This window comes from Eublepharis macularius, chromosome 4 (assembly GCF_028583425.1).
Source record: "Eublepharis macularius isolate TG4126 chromosome 4, MPM_Emac_v1.0, whole genome shotgun sequence".
NCBI classification, from domain to species: domain Eukaryota; kingdom Metazoa; phylum Chordata; class Lepidosauria; order Squamata; family Eublepharidae; genus Eublepharis; species Eublepharis macularius.
The window spans coordinates 99,574,666-99,591,436 of NC_072793.1; the positions used below are offsets into that span (position 1 = coordinate 99,574,666).

Here is a 16,771-nt window from a genome sequence, read left to right on the forward strand (position 1 = left end):
TGGACACGTGATTTTGCTGCATGGGATCGAAATGGATCCAAAGAAAGTTGAAGCCATACAGTCTTGGAAGGCTCCATGCTCCTGGAAAGATGTACATTGCTACTTGGGCTTCACAAATTGTTACCACCAGTTTGTCCCAGGCTTCGTGTCCATTGTCATCCCTCTGACTCGACTCTTGAGTCCCTGGGAGTCATTCCAGTGGACACTGGAGGCAGATCAAGCATTCAAGACCTTGAAGGCACAGTTCATCTCTGAACCCCTACTCAAGTACTCCAATCCACAGCTGCCATTCATTATAGAGAATGATACCTCTAGAATGGCAATAGGAGCTGACTTTCACAGCAAGACACCCCTTTGAGCGCCCCATGATTCTGCGCCTACTACTCTTGCCAGCTTACTCCCACAGAAAGGGATTACATGATCTGGGAGTGGGAGCTGCTCACGAGGTTTTCAAGGTTTAGCAGCACTATAATGAGGAGGCTTAGCACGCAGACCAAGTTCTCACCGAATATTGAAATCTACAGCACCTCAAAACAGCCTGTCACCTAAACCAGAGGCAAATTTGTTGGTCCTTATTCTTTTCTTGTTTTAATTTCAAAATCACTTATGTGCCCACCAACACAGGTCCACTGTGTGTGTGTGTTTGTTATTGTGCTTGAGGAAAAACTCACAGGATCAATGATTTAGACTAGGAGAGAGGCTAATGGTTGATGCTGTTTTTGGTTAAGCAAGTAAATAGCTGCTCCAGAGCCTCATTTCCCCACCCTCCCCCTTGAAGAGAACAGAGTGTGTGTTTGCGCATGTATGGCCAGTGTGCGCAATGGTCCAAAACTCATGAGAACGAAAAAATGGCCAACCCGGAACTAACTAGTAATGAAACAGAATTACACCAGAACCGCCTGGAACCAAAACTGAAACTTTCTTGGCGCACACCCCTACTCCCTATGGCAGCATTTCCACTGTTTTCCAGTAGGGATAGTGCTGATATGGATAATAGCTACAGTATGGGACCCTCTAATGGAGCAGAATTTCCAAAGCTCGGGGCAGTCTAGAAGACCTTCCTAAGTTATCCTGAAATGTTCCAGCTTTTGGATTTTGCCTGAAATCTGCATTTTATTGATGTTACAACGTTATAATTTATTATTGTAGTTTCATCATTTACTCACTCGCTCAATCTATTTATAGTGGTTACATAGCCTGGGATGGGTTTGGGAGCCCTGTTGCTGGCTTGAGGGAACAAAATTGCTTTTCACCATTTCAAGAGATTAACTCCTTTAGAATGATTGGGCAGAACAAAATGCACCATATGATGTAGGAAATGCAATGGCCTTTCCTTTTAATATAGAGATTGTAAATAATTTCAGTTTGAAAGAAGGAGTGCACATTTCAATGTTTCTTGGCAGGCAGGAGCAATATTATAAATTTGGTTTTAATCTCTCTCTGTAAATTGAAGTCATCATTGAGTAAAGAGGCTGCTGTTACGAAAGATAGATCTTTGAAAGGAGAGGCAGATACGAGGACAAAGTTATCTAGAATGTTTGGCTTGGATGCAGCAGAAGATTTCTGCAGAGAGAGTGATTTCCACCTGTGGAGTATGACTTTCTTAGCTCTCAGATCTGGAAGAACTCTAGCCCCCATCTGGAGGCTGGCAACTCTAATACAGCCCATTTTGTCACTTCATTCTGCTGAATGTGTAGACCATATTTTTTTTTGTTTTATTCTAGATTATGATAATTTCTTTGGTACAAGAGAGATTTCTACTAGAAGACTAAAGCAGATTTCATTTAGTTTAAGAACTAAACTGTCTGAAGTCAAAATATTACTCATTAAATTTAAATTGGAAATCTTGGAGCAAAAACTCCAAAAGCTAATAATTATGAACAAAGTCGGATTGGATGGAAGATATAGACTTGATCTTCCATCTAGGCCTACTTTGTTCATAATTATTAGCTTTTAAGCACTCTGATTTCAGCATAATGTGAACTCCCACTGTAGTTTTGTTATTGTGAATTTCTTTCTGCCTGAAGAAATTACTCATTAACCTTGAAAATCTTGCATGTTCACCAACAGGAACTGATCTTTACCTGCTTTATCTACTGTGATTAATGAACGTACTTTACAAATTGAACACTTCATCTTGTACACCAGCATTGCCAGTCAGCAAACTTATTTATGCTAAGCATGGAAAGGCCAACTGAATTCAGTGGAACTTACTTGCAAGTAAACAAGTTTAGAATTGAACTATGAATTGCAATTTTTTTTGGAATATAATCATTGATTATTCATCTATGTGGGAGTATAGTAACCATCATCAGAATGCTTTTAGAAGGCATAAAACATCCAGAAACTGTGGCTGTCTTGCTCATCAAACAAGGCATATACAATTATATATATATATATCTGTTCTCCTGCTCTCACCATCTCCCACTTGAGAAATGTCCTGAAACAGTTGAAATATCATGTATCTGATACCTGAGCTCCCCAATAGATGTTCCTGTTTTCAAGGTCAACAGAAATGTTCAGAGCAAGCAGTAATGCTAAACAGGATCCTCTACTGGGAACAGCAGCACTTAGAAAATAAATCAATGGAGTCTTCTTTCACTAAGCTTTGTGCTACATAGTCACCAAATTTCATTTCACAATCACTGTAAGGCTTATAGAAACAAAGTTTCCTAGACTAAGCAAAACATAATGCAGTTTAGTTACTGACGTGAACCTGTCAACAAATGACAAAGATATGCAAGTATCTCCATTTGCTTAGCATACCCCATGTTCCCTTTGAGTTTCTATAATGCACTGATGGTTTTTGTCAGCATGTGTACATTGGTTATCCCTTCAATTTAAAATGTACATTTGGAATTTAAATGTACATTAGCAATTTAAAATGTACATTAGGAAGCTAGGATGTGTTTCCAAAGATGTTGTACTAAAGACTTTGTGAGAGAAAGGAGAAGATGACAGGTACAGACTAAGAGCCAAGCTACAAGTGACGCCTGACACAGGTTGGACACTTGTCATCTTCCCTCAAGTTTTGATGGGAAATGTAGGCATCCTGGTCTTGCAGCTGTAATGGAGAGCCAAGCTGTAAAACCAGGACGCCTACATTTCCCATCAAAACTTGAGGGAAGCTGACAAGTGTCCAACCTGTGTAAGGCGTCACTTGTAGCTTGGCTCTAAATCAGCATTAACCTTGTAGACACACTGGGCTACCTGTGACAGTGGCAATGCTGGATGAGTGTGGAGTTTCTCTTGAGCCACTTAATAGTTCAAATGTGCGTACATGGAAGTGGCAGTAGCAGCACCAGCTAACTTGTGACTGGTTTTGAGTTGATGCCAACTACTTATTGTGGAGAGCACATTGTGGTTTCTAGGCAACCTCTGATCTAATTCTTCAGTGGTCTGAATCTCATCGGATGGCTGCTTAGCAACAAAAAAACCATTCTTCTCTCTCATTGGGGAAAATGTACCAAAATTAGTATCCAGAGGAAGGGATTTAACCAAGAGAGAGGTACTAGACAGATGTGTCTGCCCTGTTGTAAGGCAGGCAAATACTGCTAGAAACTGAAATCTATGATTAACCTACTCCAATTCAGATTTGATACCTGGAAAATTTAGATAAAGTATACTGTCTTGCTTCAGCCCTAAAACGCAAAATGACAGAAGTCTTGTGGCAGAGTTGCTGATGGTACATGCCTGTCACAAGTCACTGTTGTTTTAAACCAACATGCAGTTAATTCAAACTCTCTAAAACTCTCAGTAGAAGTGGCCATTAAATCTGTTTGACATTCTGAAGCCAAAAGAACTCTTTTGCTGGAATTCTGCAGGAACAGCAAAATCCTCTAATAAAAGAAGAGCAGTTCTCTCTGGCTGCACTTTGACAGCATTCTTTCATGTATCACTAAGGGCCACCTTTCATGATGCATTTTATAGTTGAGTACACATGCAAGAGCAGGGCAGGGTAACATACAAGAGCAAGTGCACACATGTTTCAAGCACTGCATTTCTATCATTAAAAATATTGTGTCCAAAGCATATGCTTAAGAGAAGCTTAAGTTAAATGGATTGACGTAACTCCTTGTGTAAATGGTTTGATACATGTCACATGTTGGCCAGGTAAACATCTTCTGCAGCTACATCTTATCCGCAAGTCAGGCCTCTGTTGTATTTGTCTCACCCACTTTTTTGTTGCCTAACTTGAGTACCAAACCACAGAGCATTGCAGCTGCACAGTAATCCTAATTGATAGATTTGGTCTCTTTGTGCTTTTGACCACTTCTGTACTTGCACGGTAAAAGAAACCAGTTTTTTCTCCTCAGGGTCATAGTTGGGTCAAGATCATTGCAGAGACAGACTGACAATTGTTAATGTTGCTGTGTCAGACAAACTCAAATGAGTACTAGCATAAGGTTCTCCCTCAACAATATTTATTTCTAGAGGAATATAATTTTTTTAAGCAATTGGCAGAAGCTGTATGTGTGTAGGGGGGGAGGGTATTACACAGCTAGAGGCCTCTGACTGTGCATGCGCAGATATAGAAGGCAACTGGGTAAACAGGCTTAGGATCGTGGGGAATAGCCCACGCTGCCAGTCCAATTATGAACCTCGTAACTGTGTAATGAGCTAAACTGGCAAGTGCTTGAGCATGCCTACTTGCAAGAATGTTTTAATGTGCTTCTTGGCTTTCCGAACAAAAATTTATAAATTACTCTTATTAACAAATTCATCATGAAGAAGGTGTTTTAATTTAAAACAAACACTCCCAAGGAAATCTGGAGACTTCTCTGCCAGCATGGCTCCTTTTCTTTGAACAGCTGTTACCTCCATATCACAATAGAAATTCTTCTGATAAAATAACACTTGGGCTTGTGGCCAGGAGACAAGAGAGAGGCAGCTGCACAGGAATCGGTGTTTCAAAATGACAAAAGATAGCATATTGGTAATGTTCCTTGTGAGAAAAAGAAAGAGTTTGATGTTGAACAACTGTGTACTATTTTCCCAAATGTAAAAGAAGAAATGGAGCATCATGTGTTGCTAAGCATCATTATCTGAGCCATGGGCCAAAGCAACAATATGAAAAGTGAATACAAAAATAAGTACAATATCTAAACTTTAAAATGAAACTCTTCATTCTGTCCACCAAGTCTGTAGGAGAGGATTTCCTACATGAAATAGCATAGTAAAAATTCAGCTATCATGATTATAATTGGCCACATGTGTGTCAAAATAATTTGGATACTGTTTCTCTACCATAAGGGTAAAAGTGGCTATTCTTAATGTGCCTCCCTAACCCTGCCAGTGCATGGGGCAGTGGTGGAGAAGACAGCACTGATATGCTCCTCACTATGGTCTGCAAACAGGTTTGTGATCACTGAGATGCCTCCTTGCTGGTGCTGGTAGCTGATGATTGCACTGTCAGCATTCTTGCAGGGGACCATGCTGGTGTTTGGCAACTGTGTACAGTGCTGGGCCACTCCACTGATATATCTTTTGAATGAGTTGTTCAGCTCCCTGAGTGCTACACCCTACCCAATATTGTGCTATACTTCATTCAATTTTTAGTTATCTATTAAATAGTTTAGACTTTATATTTTACAGCAAAATATACACCATATATCAAAAAGTTTATAAAATCTTTTATGTGCTGTCAAGTGGCGTCCAATTTGTGGCAACCCTATGAATGAACAAACCTCCAAACAACCTATCATTAACAGCCTTGCTCAGATCTTGCAAACTGGAGACCATGTCTGTCTTCACTGAGTCAAGCCAAGTCATTTTGGGCCTTCCTCTTTTTCTACTGACTTTCACCTTTCCTAGCATTATTGTCGTTTCCAGTGAGTCTTGTTTTCTCATGATGTGATAAAAGTACAATAGCCTCAGTTTTGTCATTCTAGTTTCTAGAGAGAATTCATGTTCAATTTGTTCTAGAACCTACATTTGTCTTTTTAGCAGCCCATGGTATATGTAAAACCATCATCCAGCATCACATTTCAGATGAATCAGTTTTCTTCTTGTCGGCTTTCTTCATTGTACAATGGCTGCCCTTCCAAATCTTAATCTCCTTCTTGGTTGCAGTCTCCCTTTTGGTTGATGACTGAGCCAAGAAATAATATTTAATAATTTTAATGTATTCATTGTCAAACTTAAAATACTGTAATTTCTCAATAGTCATTACTTCTGTCTTCTTGATGTTCAGCTGTAATCCTGCTTTGGTGCTTTCTTCCTTAACCTTCATCAGTAGTCATTTCAGGTCTTTATTGTTTTCTACCATAATGTCGTGTCATCTGCATATTTCAAATGGTTAATGTTCCTTCCATTAATTTTCATTCCATTTTCATCTAAATCTAATACAGCTTTCTTTTTAATATTTTCTGCATATAAGTTGAATAGGTAGGGATATAATATACATCGTCTGACCCCTTTGCCAATTGGGGTAGGACTACCAAGTCCCCTTACCCTTTGGGTGGGAAAACCGGTACACATCTCTCGAAGGTCTTTGCCCATGCTTTGTGTGTGACATAATGACATCACTTCCAGGAGTGACATCATGGCACAGGCTGCAGGAATGCTTCCATACTTTGCGGCATTTGGCCCCATTTGGGGCCAAAATCGGCCTGGTGCAAAGCATAGGAGCACTCCCACAGCCCGCACAATGATGTCACTCCTGGAAGTGAAGTTGTTGCACCACACTGGGAGTGCACTCTGGGAGGCCCATTTCCCTGCCTTTTCCCCCTGCCGGCCAGATGAATAGGCATGGGGGAGAGTGGGAGTGGGGGATCCCCTCACCAGGGAACCAGCAACCCTAGATATGGGTGAAATATCATATTTAACATAGATTCCATCACATTTGGCCTTCAAGAGTGTGCCTCATTGAGCTGCAGTCCCTTTTGTTTGCTATTCCTAGCCTTCTCATAAATCAGTATTTGTGAATGTATTTGAACAAATGATTTAGTCTTCATCACTAAACTATGAGCCACCACCTTTTTTATTTACCTGTTGTGCCTGCAAAGCTATTCTTTCAAGGATTGTCTTGATTATGTACTTCTTTATAACAATCACTATTAAACCATCACTACTTCGACTTTAATCATTTGATGTCTGACAGCAATGCTAAATGCTTAGGTCTCTTCAATGGGGCTTACTCCCAGGAAAGTATTCTTAGGATGTGTCCTGTCCTTTATCATTAACATGCTTACAACTATTTTGCTGCTTAGAGTCTTGCTTTGGTCAGAACTTTGGTATATTATATACCTGTGGGGATTGGCTTTGTTTCTTTCATCCATATTTCTTATGTATGTAGTACTCCTTTTGCCTCAGGCATCTCTTTTTCATAAATAAAATCAAATACAATGCATTAAAATGTTACTTACAGTTCTGAAATGATATTCCTCATTCAGCAATAATATATCCAGCAGGTAATATACAGGTCAGTAGCTTTAATTTGACACTAAAGAAGATATATATTAAATTAAAATATGTGCACTTGTGTATTTATCAGAAATGTATATACCAGTAGTATTGTCGTTATCCATGACATTGCCAAGAGTCCATAGGTCCATCAAAACTTTTTTTCAAACATTTTGCTTTCCCTTTAATGTCCTTGAATGTTTTATGTGAACATAGTATAGCAGCTGTATGCACTTCTGTCTCCATATGAAATGACATTGGTGTCTGGCATTGCTGAAGTCTGACCTGCTTAACTGTCCAGACTGCTATTTCTCTTATAGGGATTGTTGGATGGAGGTTATGTACCTGTTGAGCCCTATGATAAGATGTTAATTTGTTTTGCAGGTTCTTTGTACCTATGTGTTTGTGTGCTCTATAGTTTTGAAGACTTGTGCCTTCCATAGTGTACAAGATGTATGCCTGTTGCATGGCAACCCACATTAAACATAATGCTCCAAATAAGATTTTTACGAGTGGCAAGAAAATTATGCTATTCCTTACAATGTCTTACATACATTTTTTTTAAATATAATTGAAAATGCCATTCATCATTCTCAGCAATGGCAGCATTGCTTATTCTCAGCAATGGCAGTACCTAACCAGATGCCCCCTCTCTGATATTTCATAGAATCATAGGGTTGGAAGGGACATCTAGGGTCATCTAGTCCAACCCCCTGCACAATGCAGGAAATTCACAAATACCCCCTCCTCACATGCACACATCCAGTGACCCTTACTCCATGCCCAGAAGATGGCAAAACACTGTCAGAATCCCTAGCCAAACTAGCCTGGGGGAAATTGCTATCTGACCCCAAGGTGGCAATCGGCCTTGCCCTGGCATATAAGAAACAGCCATTTGAGGTGTTTCTTCCTCTTCCTCCTTTATATATAACACTTTACATCTGTTCCTCCCACATTTCATGTTCTTATCAGGTCATCTTACATTTAGCTTATCTTTAGATGCAATGACATCTAATTCTGCTTCATCACACTCTGCCACTGACAGAGCGGATCATTTATTAGACCCAGGACTAACCAACTGTAGATCTATACACATGGAAAGGAGTGAGTTCATTATTAATGAAGCTGGTTTTTCATTCAACTGTTTCCTCTCTTATCGTGGTTTCTTCTAGTAGCATGTCTAAAGTGTTCTTAGTAGAATATCAAAGACATAAAGTTTACAGGAACTTTGATATCCAAGTCCAGAGTGCACCTGCAGTGAATTCCCGGTCTTCAAGGTAGCAAAGTTCATAAAGTTCAAAGGGCGCAGTGATGAATGTGTGTGTCTTTAAGTGAGCCATCACAAACTAGTTTCTGCACCCCCCCTCCAAACATGCATGGGAGGGGCCTTGCTTGGGTTCAGTTCTGTGCATGAGTAGGTTGAAGATGACATGTGCTGTCTATTAGAAGAGAAAAACAGTATGGAGACAAAGTTCTGTGGCCCTTTGGAGCAAGTAAATGTTTTCATTTCTATGGTGTGGCAAACATTTTTGTGTTCACATTATTACAAGAAACATGTCTATACTTTTGAAATATTAAACAAATTAGGAATGCTTTGCACTTGAATAGAGATTTAATAGAGATTCTTTGAAATGCTCACTTTGCTATATCAGAGCAAGGTTTCCTTACAGCACCATGGCAATTGTAGCTTTCATTGTTTAAAAAAATACATAGATTTTATCGCTTAAAGGACACATTTTGAAAGTGGGTGGGCAGTGCCTGAAGAAATCCTGAATGCGTGGGGGAGGGGTGCTGAATGAGATTTTCTGTGTATCATAACTAGAACAAGCATTTGCAAATGTTTATTTAATGCACATCATTTATACATAATTGAATTTAGGTTTTCTTGGCATGGTATGTGAATTACTTCCCTGTTTTTGAGGTTTTGTGCTTTTTTAAAGTACAGAGTACTTGTTATGGTAGTCAGAAAATGTTGTTTTTCAGAATATTTTCCAAGGTAATCTTGAGGATATGTGCTAAGAAACAGATCCTCAAGATTACTTTGGAAGATATTCTAAGAAACAACAGAATTTCTGGAAAACGAATCTGTGCCTTGGTGCATTTTGATGATGTGTGTTAGTCAATGCCCCAAATGAATTTCTTGCGGTATAAACTGGGGACTGCAGGATAAGAATTCAGGCAGTGACCCTTGGAACGCCTGGGGTTGGTTTAACAGTCAGGAAGCATATTCATACAGGCACTGTATTTAAACAATCCTTGGTTGCTTTAAAGCCCTGGAGCGCCCTTTGCAATTGCTAGTTTTAGTATCAGCTAGAGTGCAAAGCAAACATTCCATATATTATCCGGAGAGCCCAGATCTCTTGACTCCATTCAAACTAGGTATTTTTACTGTCAATACTGCTCTCTGTTTCCATTCTTCATTGCTAATGCTTTTAATCGTTAGATCTCAGGGGATAAATCTATTCTTGTTTTGGGGAAGGTCTGAGCTGAAGGTTCAGAACAAAGGCAGCTCTCGTTATAATTTATTTAATACCTGCTAGAGCAGAGAGGAGATGAAGCAAACCTGTTTTCCTTGCTCTTGATTTAGATCATACTTATATTTCTGCCTCTCCTTCCCCATGGAAGAGGAAAGTGGTTATAGTTATAGAGTCCCATCCTTTCAGTTTGAGATGCAGATAGAGGTTGGAAATCCCAGATTGACTTTAGTGCATTTTGGCAGTTTACAAGAGTAGTCAAAGGCCAGAGCTAGCACCTATCAATTATTCCCAGCTTATTAGGCATGATTATATGAAATTGCCTGTTCCCAAACTCAGTTTGGTATCTTTAATTGATCAGGGAAACCCAGTTGTCCAGCCTAGTCTCCTCCCATATTTTATACCTTTCACAGCTCTTACAATTCCAAGGAGCTAAGTCCAGACAAGATGGTGTAGTTTGAGAGTATTCCTGTGCCATGTCCCCTTGCAGCTCTTGTATGACAGTCCAAAAGCACGACAGGAGGTGGATCATCACTGGAAGGCTTCAGGCTGTCCTCACATCGTCCATATCCTGGATGTTTATGAGAATATACACCATGGGAAGAGATGTCTCCTAATCATCATGGAATGGTATGTATCAATTCAATTCTTTCTTATCTGATCCTTTGTTTGGAATCTACAGGAGAGTCATAAGAAGTCCATCATGCAGTAAACGAGCATACCTCTCCAGGAAACACTGGGGGGTTGCCCATAATCCCCAAGAAATATCTCATATTTCATTTTTTTAAAATGTCCTCTAGAGTCATAAAAATTCAGCGGGGGAAGCAGCTTCATTGTGAGCCTCTCTCTGTTTGCTGGGTGTATACGCTGTTCTCTGTATTACTTGGTTTTTTTCCTTTATACTGTGTTGGTGTCACAGCTGAAGAAGGCTGTCTTAGGCAAACCACCCATTGTTGACTTTGCTCTCCTGTTGATACTGCTCCTTGCTAGTCAGAGGCCATTTTGGGTACAGAGAATCATCAGCAACATTTTATGTCAATCCAATTAAAAGTCCCCAGATTTCTTCCTGGAACTTGCTCCCTGGGGAACCCAAACATACCAGTATAGTTTGGTGTAGTGGTTAAGAGTGCGGGACTCTAATCTGGAGAACTGGATTTGATTGAAGCCAGCTGGATGACCTTGGGTCAGTCACAGCTTGTAGGAGATCTCTCAGCCCCTCCCACCTCACAGGGTGTTTTGTTGTGGGGATAATAACGACATACTTTGTAAACTGCTCTGAGTGGGCGTTAAGTTGTCCTGAAGGATGGTATATAAATTGAATGTTGTTGTTGTTAGTTGGAGGCAGATCCTGACTGGGGGTGGCAGTAGCTCATCCATTTCAACTTAGTGATTCAAATTTACCTTCACAGCAAGAAATGGGAGTAAACAAGTTGAGCCTACTGGAGGCACAAATGCCCTGTTGGTTTTCATAGATCTTTTCATAGGCAAATTGAGCAACACAGATTACTCCTTAAAAACCTTCAGTTGAACTGCAGCCAGAAAAACAGGGTATATCATAGTTTTCAGTTTCAAGTGTGCTTATTCTGTATATTTGAGTTCCATTCATGAGCCAAACTGCGCTAGTGCTCCACCTGTGTAGATCCCGCCCCCTGCCAACATCTACATATACATGGCAAATGCAAATACAGGTAAGCACATGATATATATGAACACCTGGCTAGTAGAAAGTCCCACTCCACATCATTCTGCCTTTGCATAAACACTGCTTTCCCCACTCTTAAACATGTAAGAGGAAGTGTTGGAAGCTTTTGTGCAGAAATAAAAAAGCCACAGGCACTATAAATAATTAATGCAAGAAGTAGGTGCTCTGTGCATTTCGATCAGGTAGTTTTACTCAAGGGCAGAATCTATATTTTGTTCTCATATTGTGATTGAAGGAGTTATCTGTAGCAAGACTTAGTAAGCAATTGTATCCTCGCTCATATATTTGCTTACTAAAGAAACACTCTCCAGTCATCTGATGTGAATAATAAACACACATTCTGACAAAGAGTTTGAAAACACACAATGCATCTACTTCTTGAACAAATCCTTTAAAGGACTTTCTGCTTTTGTATGTCTGTTAACATTCCTTGAGTGCTGCTGGAACAAGTTCTTTGGGGGAATTTTGTGGATGTTCCTGCACCAGAGATGATCTGACTTGGTGAGTAAATGAATGTAGGTGGCACAATTTGTCTGGCATCCTGGTGTGCTGTTAGAAAATGGAGAAGCTGAAAAAGGTGGACTCATTAGTGGTTTGTTAAACACCCCCACTGTAGCATATTCACAGGGAAAACTGTAGCTGCCACTAGTCATCCACACTGTCAAAAGAACTGGTGTGGAGGAAAATATCTGACACATCAAAATCAGCAGTGATGTAGGCAAGTCACCCTGACAGTACTTCATTCTTGTTTTTAAGGTTGGCATGTAAAATGGCAGCCTTAAAAACAAGAATGAAGTACTGTTAACCAAATTTATTTGGGTCACATTTTTTCCAAGTGCCTTTATCCCCTTTGTAGCATATTATTCAAAAGCTTTACCTCATTTTCTTTATAGAGCCAGTTTTAAATTTTACTTTACCGGTCAGCTCCTTTCTTTTCACTGTTTCTGCTGTGTTCTCTCCCCCCACCATTCCTTAGCTCTTCCAGAATTTTGATGGCATCCAAGCTACAGAGATGTTTTAGCCTTTTTGCAGCACTATCTACTGCATTCATTTCCAGTAGGGTCAGCTAATAGCATGATTCAGCTTTCTCTGAAGAGCCTTCTTGTGTATTAAACCATAGGCTTTAAAACTCATTGTGCCTTGGGCATTTACTCACAAACAGGTTATTCATCTGGGCTGTAAACCTGCACACTGTTAGGTAGGTTAAAACTCATTAACTTCAGTGGGATTTAAATAGCCTAAATACGTGTACTATTGCACTCTCATCAGCCATGTTTTAAAAAATATATGAAATTATTCCATATTGGCTTATTAAAGAAAGGCAGGTTATAAATATTTTTAATTAAAAAATCTTACCAGGCATCACACCAGCCGTACAGGGTTGCCAGATCTCAACCAAGTGATCCTGCCTATTTTTAAAAAGTTCCTAAAGAGCAGCAGAGGATGCAGTCAGTGTTGCTCCTATGCTGCTGCTCTACCAGCCTGTTTGCCACTCTCCTGTCTCCTTCTCTTCTGGTGTACCAAGCAGGACTTTAATTTTGCTTCACAGTAGGCTGGGAAAAAGAGTTGTCAAAAGGACCAATAAAGGAGCAGGGCCTGACATATAGTTCCTGCATACTTTCCTGCTGCCTCAGAATTAACTGCAAGCTCTAAAAGAAGACTGTTCTGAAACATGCCCTGAGAAGGCATCTCTGTGAGCCTTTACATAGTGCACAGGTGGTATTTAAGCAGATAGTCCTGATCATTTATAATTTGCTTATGAATCACTATAACGAAACAGCAGTCTCTAAGCTATAGCAGGCCCAAACCTTCCACTGAGATTAGTATTGCCAGGCCTCTCACAATGGCAGGAAGTCTCCTGCTGGCGGCCCTCTCAGTGGTGATGGAAGAAAAAAAGCTTCAACACCAACATTGTTACATCACTTTCAGGGAAAACCCAGAAGGGATATAGGGTAGCCATGAAGTTTCCAAAAATTCCTAAACTTTCCGTATGTCACTTCTGGATTTTCCTAAGAAGTGGCATAGTGACATTGGCAGTGTTCACACACACCCATGTCTTCACACTCAACCTTCCCGCTGGTTGCCAGGTTCAGCCTGACAATCCTAACTAAAATCTTTATAGATCACAAGAATCTTTACTTGGGTCCAGAAGTCTAGAGGAAACTACACAAAAACACCAGTCAACTGTATTTTTGTCATCCCAGCTGCAAGCCTTATTCAGACAACACAACCATGGTGAATGAATGTGAGTGTGGTGGGGGAGAAATAATATATGAAATAAACTTCTGTGACTTTGTAATGTTTGAACCTGAGAGAAAAAACTGGTCATCTTGAGCTTTTTGAATTCATGGGTTTCTTCATGTAGGAGAAAAAGAAGCTTATGTCACATACCTGGAGACTAAACCAATATTTTACTATCTGAAGAAGATATTTCAAAACGTTCTTTGCTAGCAGCCATAATGTTTGGATATGTCATTGTTTATCTGTTTTTCATACGCTTTATAATGTGGAATGTTTTTTATGAAGCTCACCAGGTTTCATGTATTTTTGCCATTCATAGTTTCTTGTATATATCTGGATTCAGTTATATTTTGATCTATATCTGCTGCATAAGTTTTTATGTTCACTACTATGATGGACTGCACATTTTAAAAAGCCTGGAAGTGCTGTACACACAGCTGCAGGACTGTTAAAGAGTTAATCCTTCACAAACACAGAAAACTTTGAGGGACAATCTGATTGGGTAGCATGAGCTGGAAAGAGAAGAGTAGTTTTTTTCAGCCCTAACTGAATCAAGTGTTAAGAGTTGGGAGACAGAGTCCTAACTGAGATAAATTTAACACCAACAGGTGAACTGGAGAAAAGCTGGCAAGGAAGTTTGGGAAGTAGGTGCAGATTCCCATTCAGGCCAAAGAAGGGGGATAGATCTTCTAAGGAGAGGAGACTTTTCCTACTCAGTTAAACAGGGAGATAGCTCTGGAGAGTGGAGAGATCTCTGGTTGCGTGTGGTGGAAACTGCCTTTTGAAGAGCTCGAGCTTCATTCAAAAACTGAAAGAAAGCACTGATGTTTGAAGAGGAGGGGTTTTATGTAGTGAGTACCAGCCTTCTGGAAACATAAAAGAGAGAGAATAGTAAAAGAAAGTGTACCACCGTTTTGGGGGGGAAACACAGAAACAAACACCTCTAAACATAAGTATTTAAGAATCTGTGAAGAGCATAAGAACTAAAGTCTGTGCATGTATTGATTTTACCTCAGAGATACTTAAGTGGAATTACCTCAGAAATAGAAAGCCAGTTTGGTGTAGTGGTTAAGAGTGGCGGGACTTTAATCTGGAGAACCAGGTTTGATTCCCCATTCCTTCACTTGAAGCCAGCTGGGTGACCTTGGGTCAGTCACAGCTTTCCCGGAGGTCTCTCAGCCCCACCCACCTCACAGGGTGATTGTTGTAGGGATAATAATGACATATTTTGTAAACCACTCTTGGGTGTTAAGTAGTCTTGAAGGGCAGTATATAAATTGAATGTTGTTTTTGTTTTTGTTGTTGTTGTTGTTGTTGGTGGTGGTGGTGGTAGTAGTAGTAGTAGTAGTAGTAGTAGTAGTAGTAGTAGTCAACCTCTGACTTCACCTAACCTTTCCCCTCTAAAATAATTAAAATTGTTACTTTTGAATTTTAAAAATGCCTCTCGTGCCATTTCGGCTGTTAAAGAACATAGAAGAAGGAAAGAGAACATCATAACTACTAATAGATTTTTCACTCATTTTTCATTGTTTGTGTGTGTAGGTTTTTGTTTCCCTTTATATGGTCACGCGCTCTTTCATAGGTCCTTGAAGGGATACCTTTTATTTTACTCAGGGCTCTACCTAAACACCAGCCCAGTCTTTCAAGGATTGCTGATCATGCAGAGAAAACTCAGTATGTGTCAGCTTTGTTCTGACATTCAATTGAACACATGGGGTTGAGGGTTTAGGGTGTGGTCTGCCCCATGATCCTAGTTTCATGGTTGCATCATCTGAATAGGGCTCTTGTAATGAGGTAGATTGCTGATTTCTGCATCAGCTGCAGAACAAGGGCAGTACTGTTCCATGGAGTACCTTAAACAAACCTACATGTATATTTCTACATCTGCATCTGAAGGGTGAACAAGGGAAGGTTGCTGCCGCTCAGTTGCTACCTTGCTTTCCGAAACCATCCCAGGCTCTACATATGAGTGAGCAGGGGAAGTAAGACCAATGAACAAATTATTCAGCAGATACACAGCCAAAAAGTAACATAGTTCTTCATATCAGGTTTTATGCATTTTGAACAATTAGTAGTAAAACTATTATTAAGCTTTTACCTCTGTTATCAAGTCACTGTAACTATTTACTAGTCACCTTTTAAAAACAGTGAAACAAAAATTAGAAATGCATAGTAGATGTGCAATGAAGAAGCAGCAGTATTCCTAAAACTAAGCTACTGAAATTGGGTGCCCTTTTGTGCCTTTATGTTGAGCCTACTCTGTGTGTATCCTTTGTTCACAGCATGGAGGGAGGAGAGCTGTTTAGCAGGATCCAAGAGCGTGGAGACCAAGCTTTCACAGAAAAAGGTAGAATGTCAAAAGCAATAAAAACTGATCTTATTGAAATTTTCTCAGACTTTTCTGTTGTGTTGAGGAGAGATTTGTAAATAAAACACGGAATCAGGCCATTACTTACAGATCTTTTTTTCCCCTCCAAAATATTTGGAGGGAAAAAATCTAATTTTTCATTTTGCAACTGTTTAAATGTAATACAAACTGATACATATATACAAGAAAAGCCTTCTAAATTTGATCGCTGAGGCCACAGTCCTACATCCTGTGTTGATGGACAACAGGGAGAGTATTTATAATCAGCTCCCATAGAATTCCAGCATAGGCTTTCCTGTGTTGGACATGCCCCAGTGGAGTAAGGCAATTCACATCCAGAAGAAGCTTTCCTATGGCTTGCCTGGGAGCATTCAGCAGATAGGAGTGGGTTACACCAGAGTTCTGTGGGAGCCATTCAACACATTACTGCTCACATACACACAGTTGCGGCCTGAAACTGAAAATTAAATACTTTGTTTCAGTTTGTTTTTTTTACTCGAGAGGTGCTGTTAGTTTATGTGTAGATTATCTGTGGTCAGTGACTATTCAAACAATGCATTTAGGTTCTTATAAGGTTTCTGG

General features: G+C 39.9%; 1 protein-coding gene across 1 annotated transcript in view; it reads left to right on the plus strand.

The window, feature by feature from the left end:
* The window catches only part of MAPKAPK3 (MAPK activated protein kinase 3), a 104,636-nt gene that overhangs the window by 76,730 nt on the left and 11,135 nt on the right, over positions 1-16,771 (plus strand). The window contains exons 3-4 of the mRNA XM_054977832.1: positions 10,369-10,508; positions 16,104-16,168. Coding sequence (XP_054833807.1) covers positions 10,369-10,508; positions 16,104-16,168 — 205 coding nt within the window. The remainder of the gene's footprint in view (positions 1-10,368; positions 10,509-16,103; positions 16,169-16,771) is intronic.